The following is a 22,091-nucleotide window of genomic DNA, read 5'->3' on the forward strand; positions in this document are numbered from 1 at the left end:
GGAACTGGAAAAGAGGCCATGGAGGAGTGCTGCTTACTGGCTTGCTCTCCAGGTTTATTTTCAGCAGCCTTTCTTCTATAACCCATCACCACCTGCCCAGGGGTGACGCTGTCCACAGTGGGTTGGCCACCTGCACATCAATCATTAAACAAGAAAATGCCCCGTGGACTTACCTGCAGGAAAATCTGATAGAAACATTTTCTTAATGGAACTTTTCTTTCCCCAGACAACCTTACTTTGTGTCAAGTTGACAAAAAAACCAACCAAACAATAAAAAACAAAACAAAACTAAGTAGCACGGAATGCCTACCACGTGAAAAGATATCTGAGAGAAGATTAATTTGTGTAATGTGACAAATATTTGTTGAGCTCTGAAGGTGTCTAAGACTTGAACTCAGCACCAAACGTATTGTATTAAAAGAAAACAACAGTTCCTGTTCTCATGGAACTTCCAGCAGCGAGGACCAGAATTAAAGTACTGTAGGAAACAAATAGAAATGAGATAGCCATAACCCCAGTGTGGATATGGAGACTTTTGTCAAATCATAACTTGATCCCTACTTCCAGTGATTCAGCTCTGAAGAAGTTGTCGATAAAAATCAGTGACTGAGACAGACGCGGTGGTGCACATCTGTAATCTCGGCACTTTAGAAGTTTCTCCTGTGAGAGTTCAGCATTCCAACACAACAGAAGCATTTCCACCACTTGAGTTCCTGGAGGGAAGGGGCAAGCCTAGCAATGCCCCCAGTCCCTAACTCATCAGTGTGTTTGTTTTTATAACAGAAACCTTCACTGCAACCTGTCAGAAATATCCAGGGAAGCATTAAAATGTGATGGGTCTTCAGATAGAGTGAGGGAAGGTCTTCATATGCACCCTTCTGTTTCTCCTCTAGAGAGAGTTCAAAAGTTATCATTTTCCTATGGTTTTTTCCTATCCTTCAATTTTCTATAAATGACTTTTCTTTTTTAAGATTTATTTTGTTTCTATGGATGATATCAACCTGTGTGTATGTGTGTGTGAGTGTGTTTGTACACATATGCTGACTGGGTGTCCTCAGGGGCCAGACTAGAGCATCAGATGCCCCAGAGCTGGAGTTACAAGCAGAAGTGAGCCTCCTGACATAGGTGCTGGGAGCAAACTTAGGCCTCTGCCAGAGCAATAATATTCTTAATCTATGCCTCATGTTGTAAACCTGGTTACAAATCCATGGAAGGAGAGGTTGCAAGCCCTAGGGAGAGGTTAGCATTATTGTTTAACTAAACTGACATAAACTCAAGCTGTCTTCTGAGCATTTATGTTGATACGCATAGACAAAGGCTACTCACAGCCCTCATCAGTGTGCCTCTTTCCAGTGTGCAGCAATGAATGCAGAGGCTCTTGTGTCTGCTCAAGATGCTGAGAGTAAGTAATGATTTCATGCTCAGGCCTATACAGCACACCCTGAAGGCTCAGAGAACACTGCTGGAGAAGAGAGAGCAGATCCCGGAGACAGGGAGGAGGGCAGTGAAACGCTATTTGCTGGGCAATACACAGCGACTGTAAGCACAGACTCACAGTGACTGGGGATGCCTGCCCTGGTCTGCACAAAAATGGCCCAGAAATGGCCAGGATAGAGGAGAGATTCAGGCGGGACGACCTTTCTCTGCTTAGCTGCTTGTTATTGACAGATTCAGGGAGAATGAGAGTCACAATCTTCAGTTGTGTACTCCCGGTGGAAAAGTCTAAAGTAATGGTTACACAAATTTCTGCGGTTGAGCTAAATGTGTTGTGTGCTCATGTGCACGTGCGTGCGCGCGTGTGCACACACACACACACACACACACACACACACGAACACACCATGGATCTTAGAAAGAAAATAGGAGGAATCAAGTGGGAATGATAGTAATAGGAGGTAAATAAGAGAGAGTGTGGAGGAAAGAATAACCACAATGTATTGTGTGTGTGTGTGTGTGTGTGTGTGTGTGTGTGTGTGTGTCTGTGTCTGTGGGAGAGAGAAATAGAGAGGGGGGAGACCCACTGATTAATTAGGGTTGCTTGAGTGAGCATAGGTCATTTACTGGAGCATGGGCAACTAACCAACGGTCATACCACTGAAAAGCGTGCCTCCCTCTCTCCTGTAGCCACGAACTACTAATGGCTCCGTGGTGGGGGACAGTACTTCCCAAGCTCCTCCCCAATTCGTGATGGAACATTGACAGGCCCAATCTTGAACAGCTCGTGTGCAAGTAGCCACAGATGCTATGCGTTCACAGAGCAACAGCCCAGACCTGACCCGGAGACAGCATTTTACATCACCCTTCCCATCAGACTTGGACAGTTAATGTAATGAGAAGAAAATTTCTTCTACATACGAGGACAACTCCTGAGAATAAGTATGCAATAGTATGTCGGCTTTAGAAAAGTGTGTCACAACGTCTTTTGGAGCAGGGGCACTGGCACACACCTGTAATCCCAGCATTTGGGGAGGCAGAGGCAGGCAGATCTCTGTGAGTTCGAGGCCAGCCTGGTCTACAAAGTGAGTCCAGGACAGCCAAGGCTACACAGAGAAACCCTGTCTCGAAAAACTAAAAACCCCAAACCCAAAACAAACTTTTTTTGCGGTTCTAAAATGGCTCAGAACCCATTAATTGCTAAGAAACTTTTATTGTCAGTGACGCACTCATGGAAGAGTTTTAAGAATACAGAATTGAAGACTCTGTATTGATGAGTTGGGGCTCATCTCAGGCAAATGTCCATGAGATTGTTTCTGACCAGCTGACACTCACAAGTCCTAAGCCAAACATGAAACTTTGGTGTGATAGATTAGCATCTTGAACTTCAGTGCAAACAGAATGCTTAGAGTTCTGTCAATAAACATGTGAGTGTCCAAGCCTGTGCTGGGCAGATCTGCTGAGGGTGGAGAATACAGCCACAAAGGAGATAAATAAAACCTCATCTCATGGGAGGCAGATAATGCACATTATCTACAAGGAAAGCAGACAAGGTAGTGGGTCATTGGTAATGAACACAAAGAGTAGGTGCAGAGGAAAAACAAAGAGTCCGGCTCAAGGTCAAGGTGGCAGGGCAGCGTAGGTTTAAACGGGGTGCTCAGGACACGGATCCTTTGGAAAAGGAAATGTGGAGCTGAGATCTGCTGGAGGCAAGAGAGTGAGCTGGACTGTGTTCTGGGCCTGGGACCAGGAAGCAGTTTGTTTTTAGTGGGCTGAATTGTGAAGACTGGTGAGTACTTTTGTACAGACAGTACGGTCTCTGAACTCCTTGTCACTTGCAATTAACCATGAGTACACCCAGTTAGCTCAGAAAAAGGTCCAGTGTCTCTCCCACCCTGGCAGCTAGAAGCCCTCATGTGCCAATGCCTCTATCCTGGAAGCCACTGCTGGAGCAGAGAAGGGACCCCGCCCCTTCTCCCGGACATCTGCAGGAGCCAGCAGAGCAGTAACCCTTGCTGTCCCCTTTCCTCTCCACTAAGCCTGAGGCGGCTCCATCACCTTCCTTGTTTTTTACACACAGTGGGTGAGTCTGTATTTTCCACTAAGTCCTCAGACATTTAGAAGCAGAGCAACCCATCTGAGACCTTTTTAGAACCAGGAAGACGTGGTCAACAAGATGGCTCAGCAGGTAATAACAGTGCTTCCTGCCAAGCCTGGTTCAATACCCAGCCCAACTGTGGAAGGAGAACACTAACGCCTGCAAGCTGACCTCTGACCTCAACATGTGTGTGGTGGCATAAGACACTATCCCATCCCCTCCACACACATGTAAGTGAATTTTTTAAAGTATTAAAGCAAAGATCACTAAGTATGTGATCTTTATCCAGATTTACACAAATGTTTGACATTTTTGTTTTCTTTGATGCACATGAGTGTTTTGTCTGCATGTGTGTATGTGCACCACATGTGTGCCTGGAGCCCACCGAAGGCCTTGGATCCCCTGGGACTGGAGTTACAGATAGTTGTGAGCTACCATGCAGGTGTTGTACACAAATCTGGGTCCTCTGTAAGAGCATTAAGTGCTCTTACCTGCTGAGCCTTCTCTCAAGCCTCAGTTTGCCCAAATTTTGCTGTTATTGAGTCCTTGGAGTTTTCAGGGAGGGAAGGTGTGGGATGAAAATGTATATCTAGTTACTCTTTAAGTCTAGCTACCCTTTAAGTGCCATTTTCAAAAACGGCAGTGGCGTTTGTAACCGGTCTATTCCTGTTCTAGTGGGCGACCTGACTCTCCATTCTACCTGTCAGATGCAGATGCTGACTTAACTGGAGGATGGCAAGGAGGGTCCAGCAAATCTCAGCAGGTCAGAACAATCTCAGTTTGTCTTACTGCTGTGCCCAGTGCTGAATTCAGTCAGTGCATGGCACAAAAAGCACCCAATAAGTGATGATGAATGAATGAATGAATGGATGGATGGATGGATGGATGGATGGATGGATAGATGGATGAATGAGAGAGTGAAGGAATGAATGAATGAATGAAAGGATGGATGAATGAGAGAGTGAAGGAATGAATAGATGGATGGATGGATGGATGAGTCAATGAAAGATGACAGCTTTCAAATGTGTTCTTGCCACAGCGGGAAGGTACAGGAGAGGTGAGCTGGGGGTGTGGTCCTACTAACCTCAGAAACCAGAAGAACCGAGTGGGGTATGCATTTTAACGGTTCAAAGGTAAGGCAAGGGTGAAGACAGTCATTAAGAGAAAAACAAATTCTAGTCCAGCATGTGGAGCTTTGAGGTGTCGGCCTGCTTTGACTTAATCCCTTGAAGGTTCAGTTTTACCATGTGAGACATGGGAATACCAACCTTGACCTCAGAAAGTTGCCACAAGAATTAAGTAGAATTAGACAACATCAGGCACCCTGTATACAACACTGCTGTCATTAAAAAGTAACCAAAAACAAACAAACACAAACGAAAAAACCTCACAGTGTGGGGCCTCCTTTGTGCCCTGAACAAGTACACGCCAATTGCTGCACCACGGTTATGGAAACCTGGAGCCAGGACTGGATTTGAATCCCAGCTTTGGCACATAGAGCTGGATGGCTTTAGGGAAGCTACCGACTTTCTCTGAACCTCCGGATGCCTTTCCCATATAAAGCGAGCAACAGTGCTCATTTCATCACGCTGCTCTGAGGATTAAGTCAGTTCCTGCACGGAACCCCCAACGTGTCTGACTCCCGAGCACCAAGGCCTGTTAGCCGTAGCTATCATCATGGCCATTCCATGTTTTCACCCAGTGTGCTCTGTGGGGCTGGTGGAGACAGTGAGCACATAGATAGCAGTGGATGGACGTGTCCCTGTTATGAGGGTAGGGGAGGCAGGGGCTCCTCAGTGTCTCAATCCACAGGGCCTCGGGTTCACCAGCTTGTTAAAACAGAGGGTAGATCCTGCTCTGAAGTCTGACGCATCTGGCCTCGGTGGGCTGAGAGTTTGCAGCCACAAATTCCCACGTGTAGATAATGCTGTGAGTAACACCACCATAGCCAGGTAACCAAGAAAGAACGTCAGAGCTCCGAGAGAAGAATGAGAAATGATCGGGAAGAGATAACGAAACTCAAAAGGGTCCCAAGCCAAGGTAAGACATGCTAAGATGAGAGAACACAGTCAGCACAGAGCCCGGCAGACATGGAGCACTTGGTGACCTTCGCTGTTGGTGGTGTTGTTATTATTGGGTCATGCTTTGGTACGTCTGCCAAGAGCCCCTTTCCATAAAAGGTCATCTAAACGGGCGTAAAGCCAACAATTTCACTAGAGGCCTTGACCCCTATGTTTAGAAAAGAACGTTTCAGATGAGCATGATGGTGCCTACTGTAATTCCAACACTCAGAGTGCTGGAGCAAGAGGATTTCCATGACTTTGATACCAACCGGATGAGGACCAGGGCATCCAGCATCAAAGAGCAAGACTGTGCTCTTCCGAGAGAGAGAGAGAGAGAGAGAGAGAGAGAGAGAGAGAGAGAGAGAGACAGCAAGATTAGTCACAGGGACGCTTGTTACCAAGAGAGCTGAAAGTTGTCCTCTGACCTCCACATGCGTGTCATGGCACACACATGGATTCATCCACACACAAAAGAATAGATGTTTCTAAAACTTAAGAATTTTAAGTCACAAGATTCAACCTGCGGTTACAAACTGATCCCAAGTGACTGGAAGACACACTGATGAACAAGATATTTGGGGTGGGGTCTTCCGAGGAGCGAGGAGCTCACACATTACACCAGAGAACCCAGCAGCCGGCTCTGAGGGTAAGCATTCTACTGTTTTTTTTTTTTTTGTTTTTTTTGTTTGTTGTTGCTTTTTTCCATTTCCTCTTCGGAGTTTGCAAATTCCAGATAGAAATGAATTCCAGAACAATGGGAAATGGATACCAGAAATGGTCAGAGTAGGGTCACCCCAGTGCTTCTGGGATGCGTTCTAACATCTTGCTAGAGAGGGGTCGACACTCCTGCCACTTCCCTTGGGAGAATATTCCACAGTGAAATATGACTTATTGCAAGGCCTCGCCTCTGAGCTTCCCTTCTCCTGACCCACTTTCCTCTTGCTGCGGCCTTTTGCACAGTCACGCGCACCGTGGATCCTCTCTTCCAGGACCGCCACCTCCTAACCTCGTCTGCTCATTTAGCCAAGCAGCGCGGGTGTAATCCTTGTAATCTTTCCTCGTAAAGTCAGTCTCCACATCACCTTATCTCCCGAGCTTTGAACTCCCTCCAGCCTGGCTGTCCTGAGCTCTTGCTCCAGTCAATCACAAGATGCCTACCGCAGGGGAAACAGCCAGCCTGAGCCAGTTTCCGAGCACTCTCCCCCGTGGTGCACTGCCTGCTGCCAAGGTACAGAGAGCCCAGAGCCCAGCAGTTGGGTCTGCCAAAGTGAAACAGACCCTGCCGGGTGACCGAGCCTCCTCAGGCAGGCCCAGCAGCCTTTGCCACCAACTGCGGGGTCCTTCTAACGGCGCTGGCCCGCTTGGCCTGCCATCAAGGAAACACGTGAAAAGCCGCACAAGATGCCTTAATCTCTCCTTTCACATAGACTACTCAACATAGCCCAGGCTCATTTGGTCTCTACCTGCCTGGCGGGGGCAGGGGGGAAGGACACTGGAACAGCCTACATAGTGAGCAACATCTTACCTGGAAGGTGCCGGCGTGATCTTCTTCCTTATCGCCCTCTCGGTTCTCTTTGAGGGCAATTAATGTGAAGCCTCTGAAGTAGGAGGGAGGAGCAGCTGAAAGTGTCACTGTGAGAGACAATAAAGCCACTGTCAGCACGGCAATCGACTGTGTTTCATTTGACATACAGGACCAGGCCTGTGTGCTCTGTCAACATTCCATCCCTGTGGCGTGTGGGGCAGAGAATGACGGGAAAGGTTCACCCTCTCCCCTCAGCTCCTTCCTTCACTTTCAGAGTTTGCCTGACCTCCCAATTTTTTTTATGTCTATTCATTTATATTTATTTATTTTTGAGGCAGAGCTTTGTTATAGTCAGTCTGGTCTCAATTTCACTATCCTCGTACCAGGCCCTCCCAAAGCATCCTTAAGACTTTCTGAACTGAGGCAGAGAAAAGGTGAGGTCTGTCTTCATCTCAATTCAGTGAGCGCCCTGGTCAGAAACTCCCATCTTGACATCTAATTTACCTTGCTACATTTCTATTAGGGTGACTCAGGAGAAACCTTTTGGAGATCTTGGGTGGCATGTATTACTCTCCGCTCTCTGAACATCTTCTTCTTATCTTCTGGAGACATACCTACATCATCCCTCCCCCCCCACACACACACTCAACACCTCCTGGTGCTTGCCCACGTTCTGCCCCAAGTATCATGGACAGACTGAGCATATAACTGCTTTCCAGACTGCCTTCCACAGGTTTACCACAGCCTTTCTCTCTCCCTCCTCTGCCCGCCAAATCAGGGAACCCAGCAAAAGTTCACTCAGGAGAGGGGACTGGGCTTTCATTCCTTCTGTATCCACACTGATCCAGCACCACATATCTAAGACAGGTTCAAGTTTCTTCAGATGAATATATACCTCTATCCTGTGTTCCAGATCTGGGCTTTTGATATGGAATGAAAGACTATGGCAACTTCCAGGGAGCCTGTAATCTAGGCTTCCAATGTCACAGTTAAGGAACCAAGACGAAGGGGTCAATAGACATCTTCAAGGTCACTGAATTAAGGCTCTCCTCCCCAGCTTGATAATCCTCTCACGTGTTCATGTCGTGAATGTATTCATCATGCTATGGCTCTTTTTCAAGTATTGACTGATATGTTTTAAGTTTGAAAATAAGTGCATTTAGCTTGTATCACTAGCATAATTCTGCTATATCATTCCCATATGAGGAGAAGCATGTGGTCCTCTAAACTCCCCCCAAATGGGCTCAGCAGTGACCATTAATCGCCCTAAAACAGAAAACAAAAAACCACTATCTCAAATGATAGAGTGATGGATTCTGAGCCACTAACACAAAGATGCCACACAGAACTGCTAAGGCATACAAAATATCAGGGCTGGAGAGATCACTGGCTGCTCTTCCAGAGGACCTGGATTCCATTCCCAGTACCCGCAAGGCTGCTCACCACAACCTGTAACTCCACTTCCAGGGAATCTGATGCCCTCTTCTGGCCTCCACAGGCACCAGGCATGCGTGGTGCACAGACAGATTCAGGCAACACACATACACACATAAAATAAAAATAAAATTAAAAAAATAAAAATTAAATTAAAAATATGCCAAATATCGTACTGTGATTGACGAGTTCACCTCACAAAAGGAAGAGCAGAGGGGGACAGAGCGGCTGTCAGCAAGGAGGCACCACCAGGGCTTCCTCGCATTCTTTCGTATCATTTGAATGTGGTGGCCCTGGGACTGATGGACGCTGGCCTCCGGTGACGAAGCACCTGTGACTCTGTTCTAGATGGCCGTCCTCAAGTCGCCAGAGCCTCTTCCAGAAGCCTCAGCTCCTTTCCATTGAGGGCAGACACCACCTCGGGGTTCATTGCACTCCAAGCTGGCCATGGAATCACGCAGAACCACTCTCAGGGACTTTGTCTGTGTCCTTCCTTGCACGTACCCTTTCTGGTCTCCCCCAGGGGCACTTCCTTCCTAAGTCACCTGCACCCAGACCTACACTGGAAGCTATGGGTTATGGGTTAAACAGCCTACAAAAATTTATGTTAAATTGTGACCTCAGGCACTTGGAAGTGTGACCTTACTTAAATCTGGCCCTGGAATTTACCCACTGGCAGTTTCTGAAGAGACTGGCCAGTCTACCCTACAGAACTTTTTCTCGAGTTCCTCACATACCTGCAGCATTTGAATTCCTCCGTTCCCCTAAAACTTCACAAATCGGGTAAATTTTCACCTCTTGTATGACACTTCCTCTGACTTCATCATAAAGATCTGAATCCATTTAAGACTAAAAATGCTAACAGGTCTTCCCAGGCACGGATGCTAGCCCTGGGTATCTGGCTGTAACAGGTCCTCACAGACCTCAGGTGTTGTGCTCTGTTCCTTCCTGAAGTCTTGACACCTAAGAAAATCCATGAGACCAACCAGGATGAAGGCCAGGGAAAGATCCAGAAGACCACCTCCTTTCCTGGAGCATCACCAGAGCCACGCATGCCAACCCCAGCTCCCAGCAAAACATGACACAGATGTGACAGCTTTGAGTGTAACCATAGCGTGCCCCGGGTAGGGAGAAAGACAGATGCTGACCTCTCCTGCCATAAACCCCAGGAGAGTAAGGTAGCTATGGTCAAAGTGGTGACCCTCCAGAAAAGGTGATGAAAACTTGGGCTGAACAAGAGACACTAGGATTTTTTTTTTAAAGGGAATCCAAGAAATAAAATACAAAATAAAAATAAGAGATGAAAATTACTTTCTATATTAATTTCAGTTTGTTTCTGTAACAAACAGGTGGCCAAAAGTAACTTAGGGGGTAAATGGTTTATTTGATTTACAGTTCCAGGTCACAGTCTATCCATGAGGTAACTCAAGGCAGGAACCAGAAAGCGGGCCTGCTTGCCATTTCAGGCTGAGTCACCTCCGACCAGGGCACTCGCTCACAACCAAGGAAACCACAGAAACAAGCAGGAAGCACAGAAGAATGTTCTGGCTGCCCCGCTCACAGACCCATGCTCAGCTAGCTTCCTTACACAACCCATGACCATCTGCCTAGGGATGGTGCCGCCCCCATTGGGCTGGGACTCCCTGAATCAATCAATAATTATGACAAGCCCTCCCCGAAGACATGCACACAGACCTATCTAATGTAGGCAATTCCTCAGTGGAGGCTTTCTGCTCACATGACTCTAGGCTGTGTTGACAGTTAAAGCTACTAAGACACATCCTTGAGGAAACATTTTATTGCCAATGATAAAGAGGCTGGTAAATGACAATACATATTTGAATGCACATAACATACATATACACACACACCGAAATATACACATCGATAGAGAGAACAGGACCAAGAGTTTAAAAATGCATAAATAAATACAAGTTTTATACACTTAGTACAGCTTCCAAACTCACCGACCCAAATAACCTGAAAGTTCTTACACAGACTCCTGGCTTTATACGAGGATGGCCTGATTTGCCCCCTTCCGTTCTGTGATTTCTTACATCCAGAACATGGAGATTTATTGAAGTTCACACCAGGCAAAGTGTCATCTGGAATCCAGGTGCTCTGCCCCTACTCGAAGGCATTGAATGGCTGCACAGTGCTTCTGGAAGTCTGCGATTGCCTTCCGACCCAGTTCACAATGGACAGAAGAAGGTGTGTGTGTGTGTGTGTGTGTGTGTGTGTGTGTGCGTGCGTGCGCGTGTGTGTGCGTGTGTGTGTGTGCGTGTGTGTGCGTGTGTGCTCCTGTGTGTGAGGGGGTGCATGCATGGGCATAAAGAGAACAAGGATTGGTGCCATTGGTTGTTGGAGATCCAAACTCACTGAGCCATCTCCCTCGCTCTACTTTTTTATATCTCTTAAAAACAATACTGAAATTTGTAGAACAGTAAATAAAAATAATCAAGATTGGAACTTAATGATTACGTTTAAGAAGTTACTGGATTTTCTTTCCCTCTGATAATTTGAAAGTATGAAACTTTGGGGCTGGAGAGGTGGCTCAGTGGTTAGGAGTACTTGTTACTCTTGCAGAAAACCCTGTCAGGTGGCTCCAGTTGCAGGGGATCCAACATCTGCTTCTGGCATGCAGTACACAAGCATACAAGCAGGTTTACACACACACACACACACACACACACACACACACACACACAAGAAATGAAATAAATAAAACTTTAAAAAAGGAAAAGAAGCAAGAGACCCACTACCTCTCATGAATTTAAAAAAAAAAAAATTCCTAAGATGATGAAGACAATTTGGAAGCTATTTTCCCTTTGGAAAAAAAAAAAAAAAACTACCAGAAATCACATCATGTTAAAGCCGAAGGGCCTATTTTACATGAAATACCTACATATTTAGCATAATATCTATACTTACTTCCAAGTGTCAGTATGCACCATAAATGAACAAGTAAATGTGAGGTCTGGAGAGATGGCTCAGCAGGATGCTGATTACAGAAGCCTGACGACCTGAATTTGATTCCCAGAAGCCATGTAAAGGTAGAAGGCAAGAAATGACATGGCAAAGTTGTCATCTGATTTCTACATGCACACCATGACAGGCACACACCCAAACACACACATCATACACACAAACATAATAATAAGTAATAAAATGAAATATTCGAAAACAAAGAATACCTTTAAATGTAGTAGTTACCATTTTTAGTAGTAAGATTTATCGTACTGCTGTGTGCTTTGTGCTTTGTGTTTGTCTCCAGGCTTGGAAGCCTTTCAAGGGCTGGAGCCACATCTGGGTTCAGTGATATGCAATAAAACCTACAGAATAGCGCTCATAGTCCATTTGACTCAGCACTGTCAGGAGTGTCAGTTCTCTTACCAAAAAATTCTATACAAAACTGATTTAGTGCAGGCTAAATAAAAGTCCTGGTGTATTTTGTGTGATATTGACAACCCACTTCTCAAAGTCATATGGAAATGGAGAGTGCTAAGGATGTTCAAGATAATCTTGAGAAAGTTGTAGGGCTCATTATTGCCAGCTATGAAGACTTCCAGAGCTATGGAAATTAAGCCGGTGTCCTATAACAAGGAAAGAAGAGTGAGCCACTTGAACAGTGGAGGGCTCAGAAAAGTTTCGAAAAGTTGTGGGCAATGATAAAGAGTGCACAGCAGCACAGGAAACTAATGGTTCAAGGACAACCGCAGGTGGCCCTCGCCACATTGTGCACAAAATAAATCCCCACAGGTTGTCGTGTTACATGTGAAAGCAAATTATAAAGCTTTTAGGGGGTGATATAAGACAGCATGTCAATGACCTTGGAGCAGGAAACATTTGAATAGGACATAATAAAGCCGTGGTCATAAAGTCTAAGGTATGTAAATGAGGTACTGCCTAACTTTTCTTGTCAAAAGACACTATGAAAAGGGAAAAGGCAAATCATGGCATAAAAAATGTTTGTAACCAACATATACAAAGTCTTGATAATCAAGAAGAAAGACAACCCAACAGAAAAGACAACAGGCAGATACATGAGCTAACACTTGGTGAAGGTGCCCTGTTGGCCAAAACCTGTGAAAAATTATGAATTTCATCAGTCAACAGGGAAATTCAAATTAAATTCACAATAGAATATTACTGCATAGCTACCAGATTGACTAAATGTGAAGAATTAGTACCAAATGCTGTTAACTGGAACATTCACACATTGTTGATGAAAGTGAAAATTAGCATATTTGCTGGAAAATTGTTCAGCACTTTGTTGAAGCTGAACATACACATTCCCCATGACTCAACTACACAACTCCAAAACGCATGCTTAGGTGCACCGAAGACACTTAGAAGAATGCTTTGGAGTGATGTCACTTGGAGTACCATCTAACTGGGAACATCGCTAAGTTGGAATAGATAAATTGTGACATAGTCATGTAAGCAAATGTCTAATGGAAATGAACAAATTGTGCTGTATGTGAGGCGGATAAATCACAAAGATAAGCCCCAAATGGGAAAAAAGAAGACAGACGCAAAGGAGTACAGATGACAGGACTGGGAGATGATTCAGTTGGTAGTATGCTTGCCACGCAAGAATGAGGACCCAAATTTGGATCTCCAGCACCCACCTAAAAGCTAAGCACAGCAGCACACATCTGCAACCAGCACTGGAGAGGCCGAGACAGGTGGATCCCTAGAGCTCATCAGCTAGATATTCTGAATCCGTGACCTCTGGGTTCAGTTAAGAACCTTGTCTCAAAAAATAAGGTGAAGAGCAAAGGAAGAAGACATGAGATATTATTCTCTGGCCTCGGTACACATCCATATGAATAATAAATATACCACATACATACACATACAGAGGAGGGGAGAGAAAATAAGAGTGGGAAAAGGGAGACACACGGAGAGACAGAGACAAAGAGACAGGCAAAGAGAAGGGAGAGAGGAGACAGAGAGAACAGAGATGGTATAGTTGCACTGGAGAATATTTATGTAAAAGATTGCACCAGGCAGTCTCTGGTGATCCAGCCAGATGTGTGGGAGGAGAAGGGAGAGTGATGTGAAGAGCACATGGATGTTACTACAGCCCTTGTCCTGCCCCAGTTCTTGATGTGAATTCTGGCCACATGGGTTTCCTCATCATGTGCTGATCATTAAGCTGTGTGATGTGTGATTGAATTATTAATTCTTTTCCTGATTGCAAATAGCCATCTTCCTGTACATGTATTCAGTGCACATGACAAGCCAGCCATAAGCTTGGTTTCCCAGGAATACCTGCTATATTCCTGCAGGTTCTAGAAAGCTAAGGTCACACCCTCTCTTGCCTATTAAATGTATCACACAAGCTGGAGGCTCTAGAGGCTGAGCTGAACTCTGCCTGGAATTTCAGTCCATAACTGCCACTGGAAATGATGCTGTTACGCAGTTTAATTTAAAAGGAAGTCAGGAGGCCCCATCCATCTGGTGGGTTTCATTAGACCTTCATTTCCCGAAAGAGAGGCACAAACGTACAGTATGTTCTGCCTCCCAGTAACAACCAAAGATGACTGCTTAGTGATAAATAATAGGATCTTCTCTCTAATGACTCCTCCCAAGTGCCTCCCAAGAGAGGCCATTAAGAGATCCAAAACTCCGAAAAAATGCTTACAAAGGATTAAAAATACAAAATAAAAGAGAGAGGCTATTTGGAGTCATCCTGTGAGCACACACAAGGAACTGGAAAAGGGCAAGGATTCAGGATTAGAACTCCAGAGTTCCCATTGGTCAATTATGAGACTGCTGGGAAGTGAACAGGAACTCTCCTGTTTCCCCTTTTAAAAAATGGCATGGGGGCCTGACATTGCCTTACAGGAGTGTGAAGATGAATTAAATTCACGTTGATTGCGATGAGCAGCATCTGTAAACACGGCGAGGATGGTCAGGGATTGCGGCATGGTGAGGGTGATGGTGTGGGGTGGTGATGATAACACTGTGGATGAGGAAGATGGTGATGACAGTGATGACTGTGATGATAAGGGTCATAGTAATGAGGACCACGATATTCAGCAGGTTGATTAGACAGCGGTGTGGTGGTCCCCAGGGGAAACTATGAAAGGAAAACTCCAGTAAGCACCAACCAATGTCCACCGGGAGGGACCACAGTGGGACAACTATCTTTGGGAGTGGTCTTCAGTACCAAGTTAAAGAGAGATCTGGCACAATCTTTACAATATACTGAATAGCCTTGTGGTCCATACATGAGGGTGGGCCTTCTTGCTCTTTCCACTTCTACATAATATGACACCTCCTTGTTCTTCTTGAAGACCTCCAACTCAATCTTCATTAAATATGTATTTGTGAAATTATTTGTTATACATATGCCTTCCCTAACAATCCAGAGGCTTCCGAAGAACCTACTCTGCTTTCATTCTTTTTGTTTGGTTGGTTCCCCTTCTCCCCCCGAGACAGGGATCTCTGTGTAGCCTTGGCTGTCCTGGACTTGCTTTGTAGAACCAGGCTAGCCTTGAACTCACAGAGATCTGCCTGCCTCTGCCTACCTGAGTGCTGGGATTACGGGTGCACGCCACTGTGCCTGGCTCTGCCTTAACATATAATACTTATGTTCTCTCTCTCTCTCTCTCTCTCTCTCTCTCTCTCTCTCTATTGCTATGAATCAAACACGACTCTTCAACTGACCCATTCTCCCACCATGATGTACTGTGTGGTCACAAGCCCAGTCCTGAGAGATCAGTAGTGTGTCAGACTGCACAGATGAAGGTTGGAAGCTGAATGGACTTCCATGAGTCCTCCTATTCTGACCACATGGTCAGTTCTCTCTCTCCCTCCTTAAACACAATCATGAAGTGACTGAGCCCCGATTCAGTGTGCCTCTATGCCCTAGTCCCCTGGGCATGTGACTCAAGCTGGGCCCATCAGGATCCATCTTCCTGGGACATTTCAGCTTGGAGTTTGAGGGAAGAGGCTTCTCTTTTTAGTCACAGAAAGTTGTTGGCAGGTATCCTCTCTGCCATTTGGAGAAAAATTGGTTATAATGAGGAAAGTAATGAAGGCAATACACAGAAGCACAGCTAATACATAAAGGATGGAGGGAGCAAAGCGAAACAGGTGAAAGGGAGGAGTGAAACAGGAGCAGGAAAATATGGACTTGGGAGGGGGTGGGTAATGAGTCTGTTTGTGCTCCCTGCTCTAATTACGCCTGAAGCCAGACCTAACTCTGGGCTTCCTAAATATGGGAATCATTGTGCATGCTCTGTTCTTTGCCCCAGTTAATATGATTCTGTCCTATTCATTGCAATGAAAAAACGACTGGCTGATTTTGAAGTAAAGAAATCAACAACTCTGCATGGACTGTAAGAATCCTGGCAGTGTCAGTGTGTTAGCTAGTTCCCGTCACTATGACAGAATACCTGAGTGAAACCAATCAAAGGAGGGAAGATTTTGTTCAGTTTGTAGCTTCTGAGGATCCTGTCCATTTGCATTAGTTAGCTCCATTGTTCTTAGGTCTGTAGCAAGGGGAAAGCATCATGGGAGAAAATGATGGCAAAAAACAAAACAAAAACAAAAACAAAAAGTCATGGCAGCCAGGAAGCAGGGAGAGAGGCAGGGAGAGGAAGAGGAGCCATAGACAAGATAGAGTCTTTGAAGGGACTCTGGCCAGCTTGAGCATGGAAAGAATGGCTCTGGCAGGCTTAGTCCTCTCTCATTCCCTTTGCCTTGCTAAAAACTCTTGGATTACATTCAAAGCTAGCCCCCAAGGTCCGTTTTCTTATTTGGCCAACCTTCCTCCTGAGAAAGACTACCAAGGTCCAGCTATGACAGTATTAAGGTCCAGCAATCAAAATCTCCCTTTGGCTCACCTAATTAAGATGCCCAATTAAAATTAAATACCTCATCCTAACACGGGGTTTCCTCTTTTACTTTTATAAGTTCTCGTTCTCCTATGTGTCAAGTGTGTCTCCTCTCTATCCAGAGGCAGTCCTTTGTCCCATTCCCCTCCAGGACAAATACCTCTTCCCCCTCTCCCTTGCTCCCTTCCCCTTCTCCCTCTTCCTCTATCTCCTGTCTTTGCCCCTTATTCCTGCTCTCTGTCACTCTGAGGCAAATAAATCTCCTTTGTGCTGAGAACTTGGTCTGAGGACTTGGCCTTGGGGACCCTGAGCCGACACTTTTCCTTACACTCTTCAAAAGCCTGCATCCGGTGACCTACTTCATCTGACAAGGCTATGAGAGTTAACTTTGACAGAATCCAGAACCACCTGGGTAGAGAGGCTCCTAGATCAGGTTGCAGTGAGTATGTCTGTGGGGATTGGCTTTAACCAGCGTGTGTGAAGACTCAGCCACAAAGTAGATAACATGGCTCCCTGGCTTGGAGCCCTGGACTGTAGAAGACTAGTGAGAGCTAGCTGAGCACTAACTTTGGCATGTGTGTTCTCCTTCTGCTCTTGAATGTGATGTGACTAGGTGCCTCAAGTTCATGCTTTGACTTCCCACAATAATGGATACACCCTATACTTCTAAGCCAAATAAACTTTTTCTCCCCTAAGGCTTTGTTGTTGGTGGGGAGATGGTCAGGCTATTTTATCATAACAACAGAAATGCAACTAGAACACTGGCTTATCTACAATGTCATTAAATCATGAATCCACCAATGGATCAATCACTAATTAGGTCAGGTCAGAGTCTTCATGGTCCAATTACTTCCTCAGAGCCCATCAGCTGTCAATCAAGCCTTAAATGCATGAAACACCAGAGGCATTTTAGAGTTACTCTATAAGACTCAAGAAACTGTATTCACAAAAAAAAAAAAAAAAAAAAAAAAAAAAAAAAATGGGGCTGAGTGACCAGGAGTTGGCAATCGCTTGATAAACGTCATTGGGATGACAGCAAGGTGTTTGCTTCAAAATGCTGACCTAGAGGTCAGCGTTAGGGAAAGAGGTCTCTGTCCAAAGCTCTAGCCTGCTCAAGATTCTGATGAACCACTTAGATAAAGGCATTTGGGCCTGTTTATAAAGACTGTGGCTAATCTAAAATAGGATTATGTAGGTAAACTCCCCTGTGACAAAATCAAGATTCCATGGATGATTGATCAGAACGGGTCACATTATTTGGAAGTTCAATGGGAAAGCATATCAAATGTGTTCAGGGTGGGCTTAGGGTGGGTGAAACGTGCCTGTAATCTCAGTCCTGAGGCAAGAGTTGGAGGCTGGCCTAGGTTTGTAGAGCAAGACCTTTTCTCAATCCCCCTCCAAACAGACCTGTTACACCAACACAGGTTAGTCTATCAATCAGTTTTCTCCTACTATAACATAATAGCAGGGGCAATTAGCAGAGAAACAAGTTAGTTTAGCTCACAGTTCTGAGGATATAGTGCAGGATTTCATAACATCATGTTTTGGGGTCTGTTGTGAGAGTACTACATTATAGCAAGGTGGGGAAACCTGCTCAGAACTTTAGCTAAGATGAGTGAGAGACTGTGGAGGAGTGATACCATCATCCTGAGACCCCACCTCCTAAAAGGCCTCCTAAGAGTACCTTCCCACAACAGCCTCCTACAGACCAAACCTGTAATAGACAAACCACAGCAGTTAAGGAACACAGCGACCTTCCCAGAAAATAGCAAGCATCTGGGTTGGCTGCAGGTTCAGTGTGATTCCAGAGCACAACAGGGTTGCCAAGAAAGCAAGCACAGGCGCTGGCAAGCTCACACACGCACAGTGTCCAGGAGAGGAAGAAAATCATTCTGTCCCTATCAGAGCACATCTGGAGTATAAAGTACGGGAAGAAGAAATGACTCCCATAGGGATGGCTGAAGAAATAGGACATGGCACTTTAGTCAGAAGAGAAGCCAGGGTAGAGAGCTGTTTACCCATATGCACCTCAAGGGCTGACACACGGCCAAGGAAACACCTTCGTTTGTGTGGTTTCAAAGATCAGAAACTGGGCGATAGGTGGGCGTTCTGTGGGAGGCAGCAGAGAAGAAGCACGAGGTCAGCGCGTGGTTTCACCAGTCGCTGAGTGCTGCTGCCCAAAGGGGCTCCTGGTTCTCCTCTGTACCCCTTCCACATTGCCAAGGCAGAGGAATGACAGAATTGTGCCAGCCGTGAGGGTAGTCCAGAGGCGTAGTAGTTAGTTTCATGTTACTATGACATAATTGCACAAACAATTAGGAAAAAAGGGTATTTCGTCCTCAGGAACAGAATAGGGCAGCGGTGTGGGGTGCTGGGACGGAGGCGGTGACAGGTGGTGTTGGGGGAGCACAGGAAGGGAGGCTCCCCTTAAAAGAAAGAATATAGTCTTGGAATTCAGTCCTCTGTCGGGTTTACCAATTGACAGACAGTTCCAAGAAATTTCACCTTAACGATCTGAGCCTGAGGTCTAAGCTCGAGGGTCTGCCCTGAGAGCCCAGGTGTGTGCTGGCAGCCCCCTCCCTCTGCCCTTTGCCTGCTGGTGCCCTGCTGTCCGCTTCTGCGTATACCTCCTAGCTCTCCTCCAGATCTCCTGCACCTTGTATGCAGCCCGTGGGCTGGCACCACCTCCAGCCTCTGCCTCAGGGCAATAGTGGTCCTTTCTCTCTGCTGCCACCATCTGGACGGCCTTGACTTCTTCCAGCGCCCTCCTTTCTAGACGGGGGAGGCTGATTTCCCTAGTCTAGCCAGCCATCTAACAAGAAGGGGACGATGCAGACCTTATTACACCGACCGTTTGGGTTTAAATGGTGCTTACCCCCTCGACTCCCCGCCCCCCTTCAACGAATAATGATTTAGTGCCTGCCGCCCATACACGATTCTGTTTACTGGAGATAAAATAAGACAGACAAAGGCTTTGCTCTCATAAAGCGTGTGTTCTAGATGGAGGAGGCAGATGATAAACAAGATAATTTCAGAGAGAGCTTAAGGGCTGCGAAGGAAATAAATCAGGAAAAAGAAAACCCAATGGGAAACGTGAAGCGGTGGTCAGAGGAGTCTCTTTATAGATTCAGCTTAATACGGAAGGGCTTAGAGAGGAGGACTCAGTGAAAGCGAGGTCTGGGAACACAACTATTCCCCTAGGAACTTCCCATTGGCTTGCAGAGAGTGATTAGGAGAGCCCCGAAACAGGAAGAGAAGTGGGGTGGCGGTTGGGGTAGAGATGGGGGCACTCCTTGTGGTGTCTGGGTATTTTCAGCTGGGTCCTGCTTCTGACTCCACCCACTTTCCTGAACTCCACATGATGACTGGTTTTTGAAAGTCTCCTCTGAGATCTCTCTCTCTCTCTCTCTCTCTCTCTCTCTCTCTCACACACACACACACACACACACACACACACACACACACACAGTCCTTGAAAACAAATTTGTAACCCCCTAACCTGCAGTACCACTGCCCAACCCCTCCCCGGAGCCTCAAGCAAGGGGTTAGGCACAAGAAATTTCTCTAAACTTCCAGGGCGGTTTAGGAATCTCGGATACGGGGTGGGGGTGGGGGGGCTTGCTGGCAAAGGCTTCTAGGTGGGTGCTTCAGCCCTCGCCTTGTCCTGTCTGAGCCTCAGTTAAAACCTGTCTAAAGATGGGACTTTTTATGCCAACAAAAATTTACCAGCATGTCATGGAGTTTTTATGAGAACTTAGCTGTAGGGGTTTCGAAATAGATGAGTTAGAGAAAGAGAAGAGACAGACAGACAGACACACACACAGACAGACACACACACACACACACACACACACACACACACACGTGACTCTAGTTGGGTAGGCACCTACCTCTCCACTCCCTGCATGCTAGTGAACATGCCACATGGCCTCGGTTTCCCTACTCAATTACATAGCTAGGACTTTCTACTTGCCTGCCAGTGTTTAAGGAGGAGAAACCAACAGTTTTCTCTGCTCCCGACTGAAGAAGCACAGAGCACTTGCAGTGCTGGAAGAAGAATAGCACCGGACTTACCAAGAAATGCCAACTCCCTTCTCTTCCCTGCTAATGGAAATACCTGGAGGAACACATAAATCAGGCCGGGTTGGAGCGGCTCTCTGTGTTGTGTGTGACACAGTTTCAAGGGATCTTGAAGGGATAATTTTGACTTATGTGATTTAGACTTTCCATCTGCCTCTCGAAGCTCAGCCTTAGGTAGGTTAGGTATTCATTGAATTCAAATTGTTCTGTTCATTTTTATTCTGAATGTCTACCCTGGTGGCTTTTTCTTTTCTCTTCCTACACATGGCCATTGCTTCCTTGTTCTTCTCATTTCCTCCTTCCTTTCCTTTTTCTGGTTCCTGCTTCGTTGAGGGAAAAGATAGAAGATGCTACCTCCGCACACTTACATAGAAACAACATTTTAGTATACGCAGACACACATACCTACACACATCGTATCCTCTTTTCTCTGCCCTGGACTTGGCAGGAAAATCAGAGCTGCACAGAGCCCATCTAGAAGACTCTTCACTGAACGACAGAACATGGAAGGAGTATGACTGTCACTAAAAGCATGGGACAGGATGGGGCTGTTAAGAGTGTTGGCTGTTCTTTCAAAAAACCCAGGTTTGGTTTTCAGCACCCACAGGTCAGCTCACAATTGTGGATAACTACACTTTCAGAGGATCAAATGCCCTCTTCTGGCCACTTCAGGCACTACATACACATGCATCTATGCAGGCAAAACACTCAAACATAAAAAAAAAAAAGATAAAATAAAGCAATTTTTAAAAAACCTGGCAGTTTCTAATTCAGTAGTTCTCAATCTTCCTAAATCTGTGAGCCTTTAATATAGTTCCTCATGTTGTGCTGATCCCAATCATAAAAATTACTTTGGTTGCCCCTTCATGACTGCTGTCTTGCTACTGCTATGAATTGAAATGTAGCTCTCTGTGTTTTCCAGTGGTCTTAGGTGACCACAGGTTGAGAACCACTGCTCTAATTGTTTCCCAAATTTATTTCTTCTTCTTCTTTTTGAAAAATAACCCCTCCCCCAAGTATTAGCAGGACATATGCCCCCAAAATTCAATGCTCTATTTCCCAGACTCTCTTACAGTTGTGTCCAGTCTCATGACTAAACCTTCACCGAGGGAGCGTGTTTAGAAGGGTTAGATGCAGTTTCAGGAGAGCATCACTAAAATAGAGTTGTCCTCTATTTCTATCCCTCTCTCCAAAACTATGTGCCAGATGGAGCTTGGATGTGAGAGCAAGGTGGCTACAATGGTCCCTGGAGAGAGCGGTCTAATAAAACAACCTGAAGCCAGGCAAATGCAGTCATGCTAGCCAATACCCGATAGAAGGAAGCATATGCAAAATCTGTGAGATTAATTTTGCCAACATATGTTATTAGCCTAACAATATATAACTGCATTTCAATATGGAATCCATTTGAAAATTACTAATAATTGCTCTTTATCACATGAATTCATCAATACCATTCTAGCACATCTCATTTTGGAATACCATACTTAAAGTGTGTAACTGTCTTGCTTCATCAGTGGCTACCCGTCAGATAGCAAAGTCCTAGGAGAGGACAGAGCAACAAGGCGGAGAGAACTTGAGTTTCTGGATGACATTGTGAAGCCAAG

At 45.7% G+C, this 22,091-nt stretch overlaps 1 protein-coding gene across 1 annotated transcript in view; it reads right to left on the reverse strand.

Annotated features, from left to right (window-relative positions):
• Positions 1-22,091, reverse strand: part of Spon1 (spondin 1) — a 280,351-nt gene that overhangs the window by 252,597 nt on the left and 5,663 nt on the right. Inside the window, exon 2 of the mRNA XM_055627495.1 lies at positions 7,121-7,227. Within this exon, the coding sequence (XP_055483470.1) occupies positions 7,121-7,227 (107 nt within the window). The remainder of the gene's footprint in view (positions 1-7,120; positions 7,228-22,091) is intronic.

Source organism: Psammomys obesus, unplaced genomic scaffold (genome assembly GCF_907164565.1).
Source record: "Psammomys obesus unplaced genomic scaffold, mPsaObe1.curated_primary_1811, whole genome shotgun sequence".
Taxonomy (NCBI): Eukaryota; Metazoa; Chordata; class Mammalia; order Rodentia; family Muridae; genus Psammomys; species Psammomys obesus.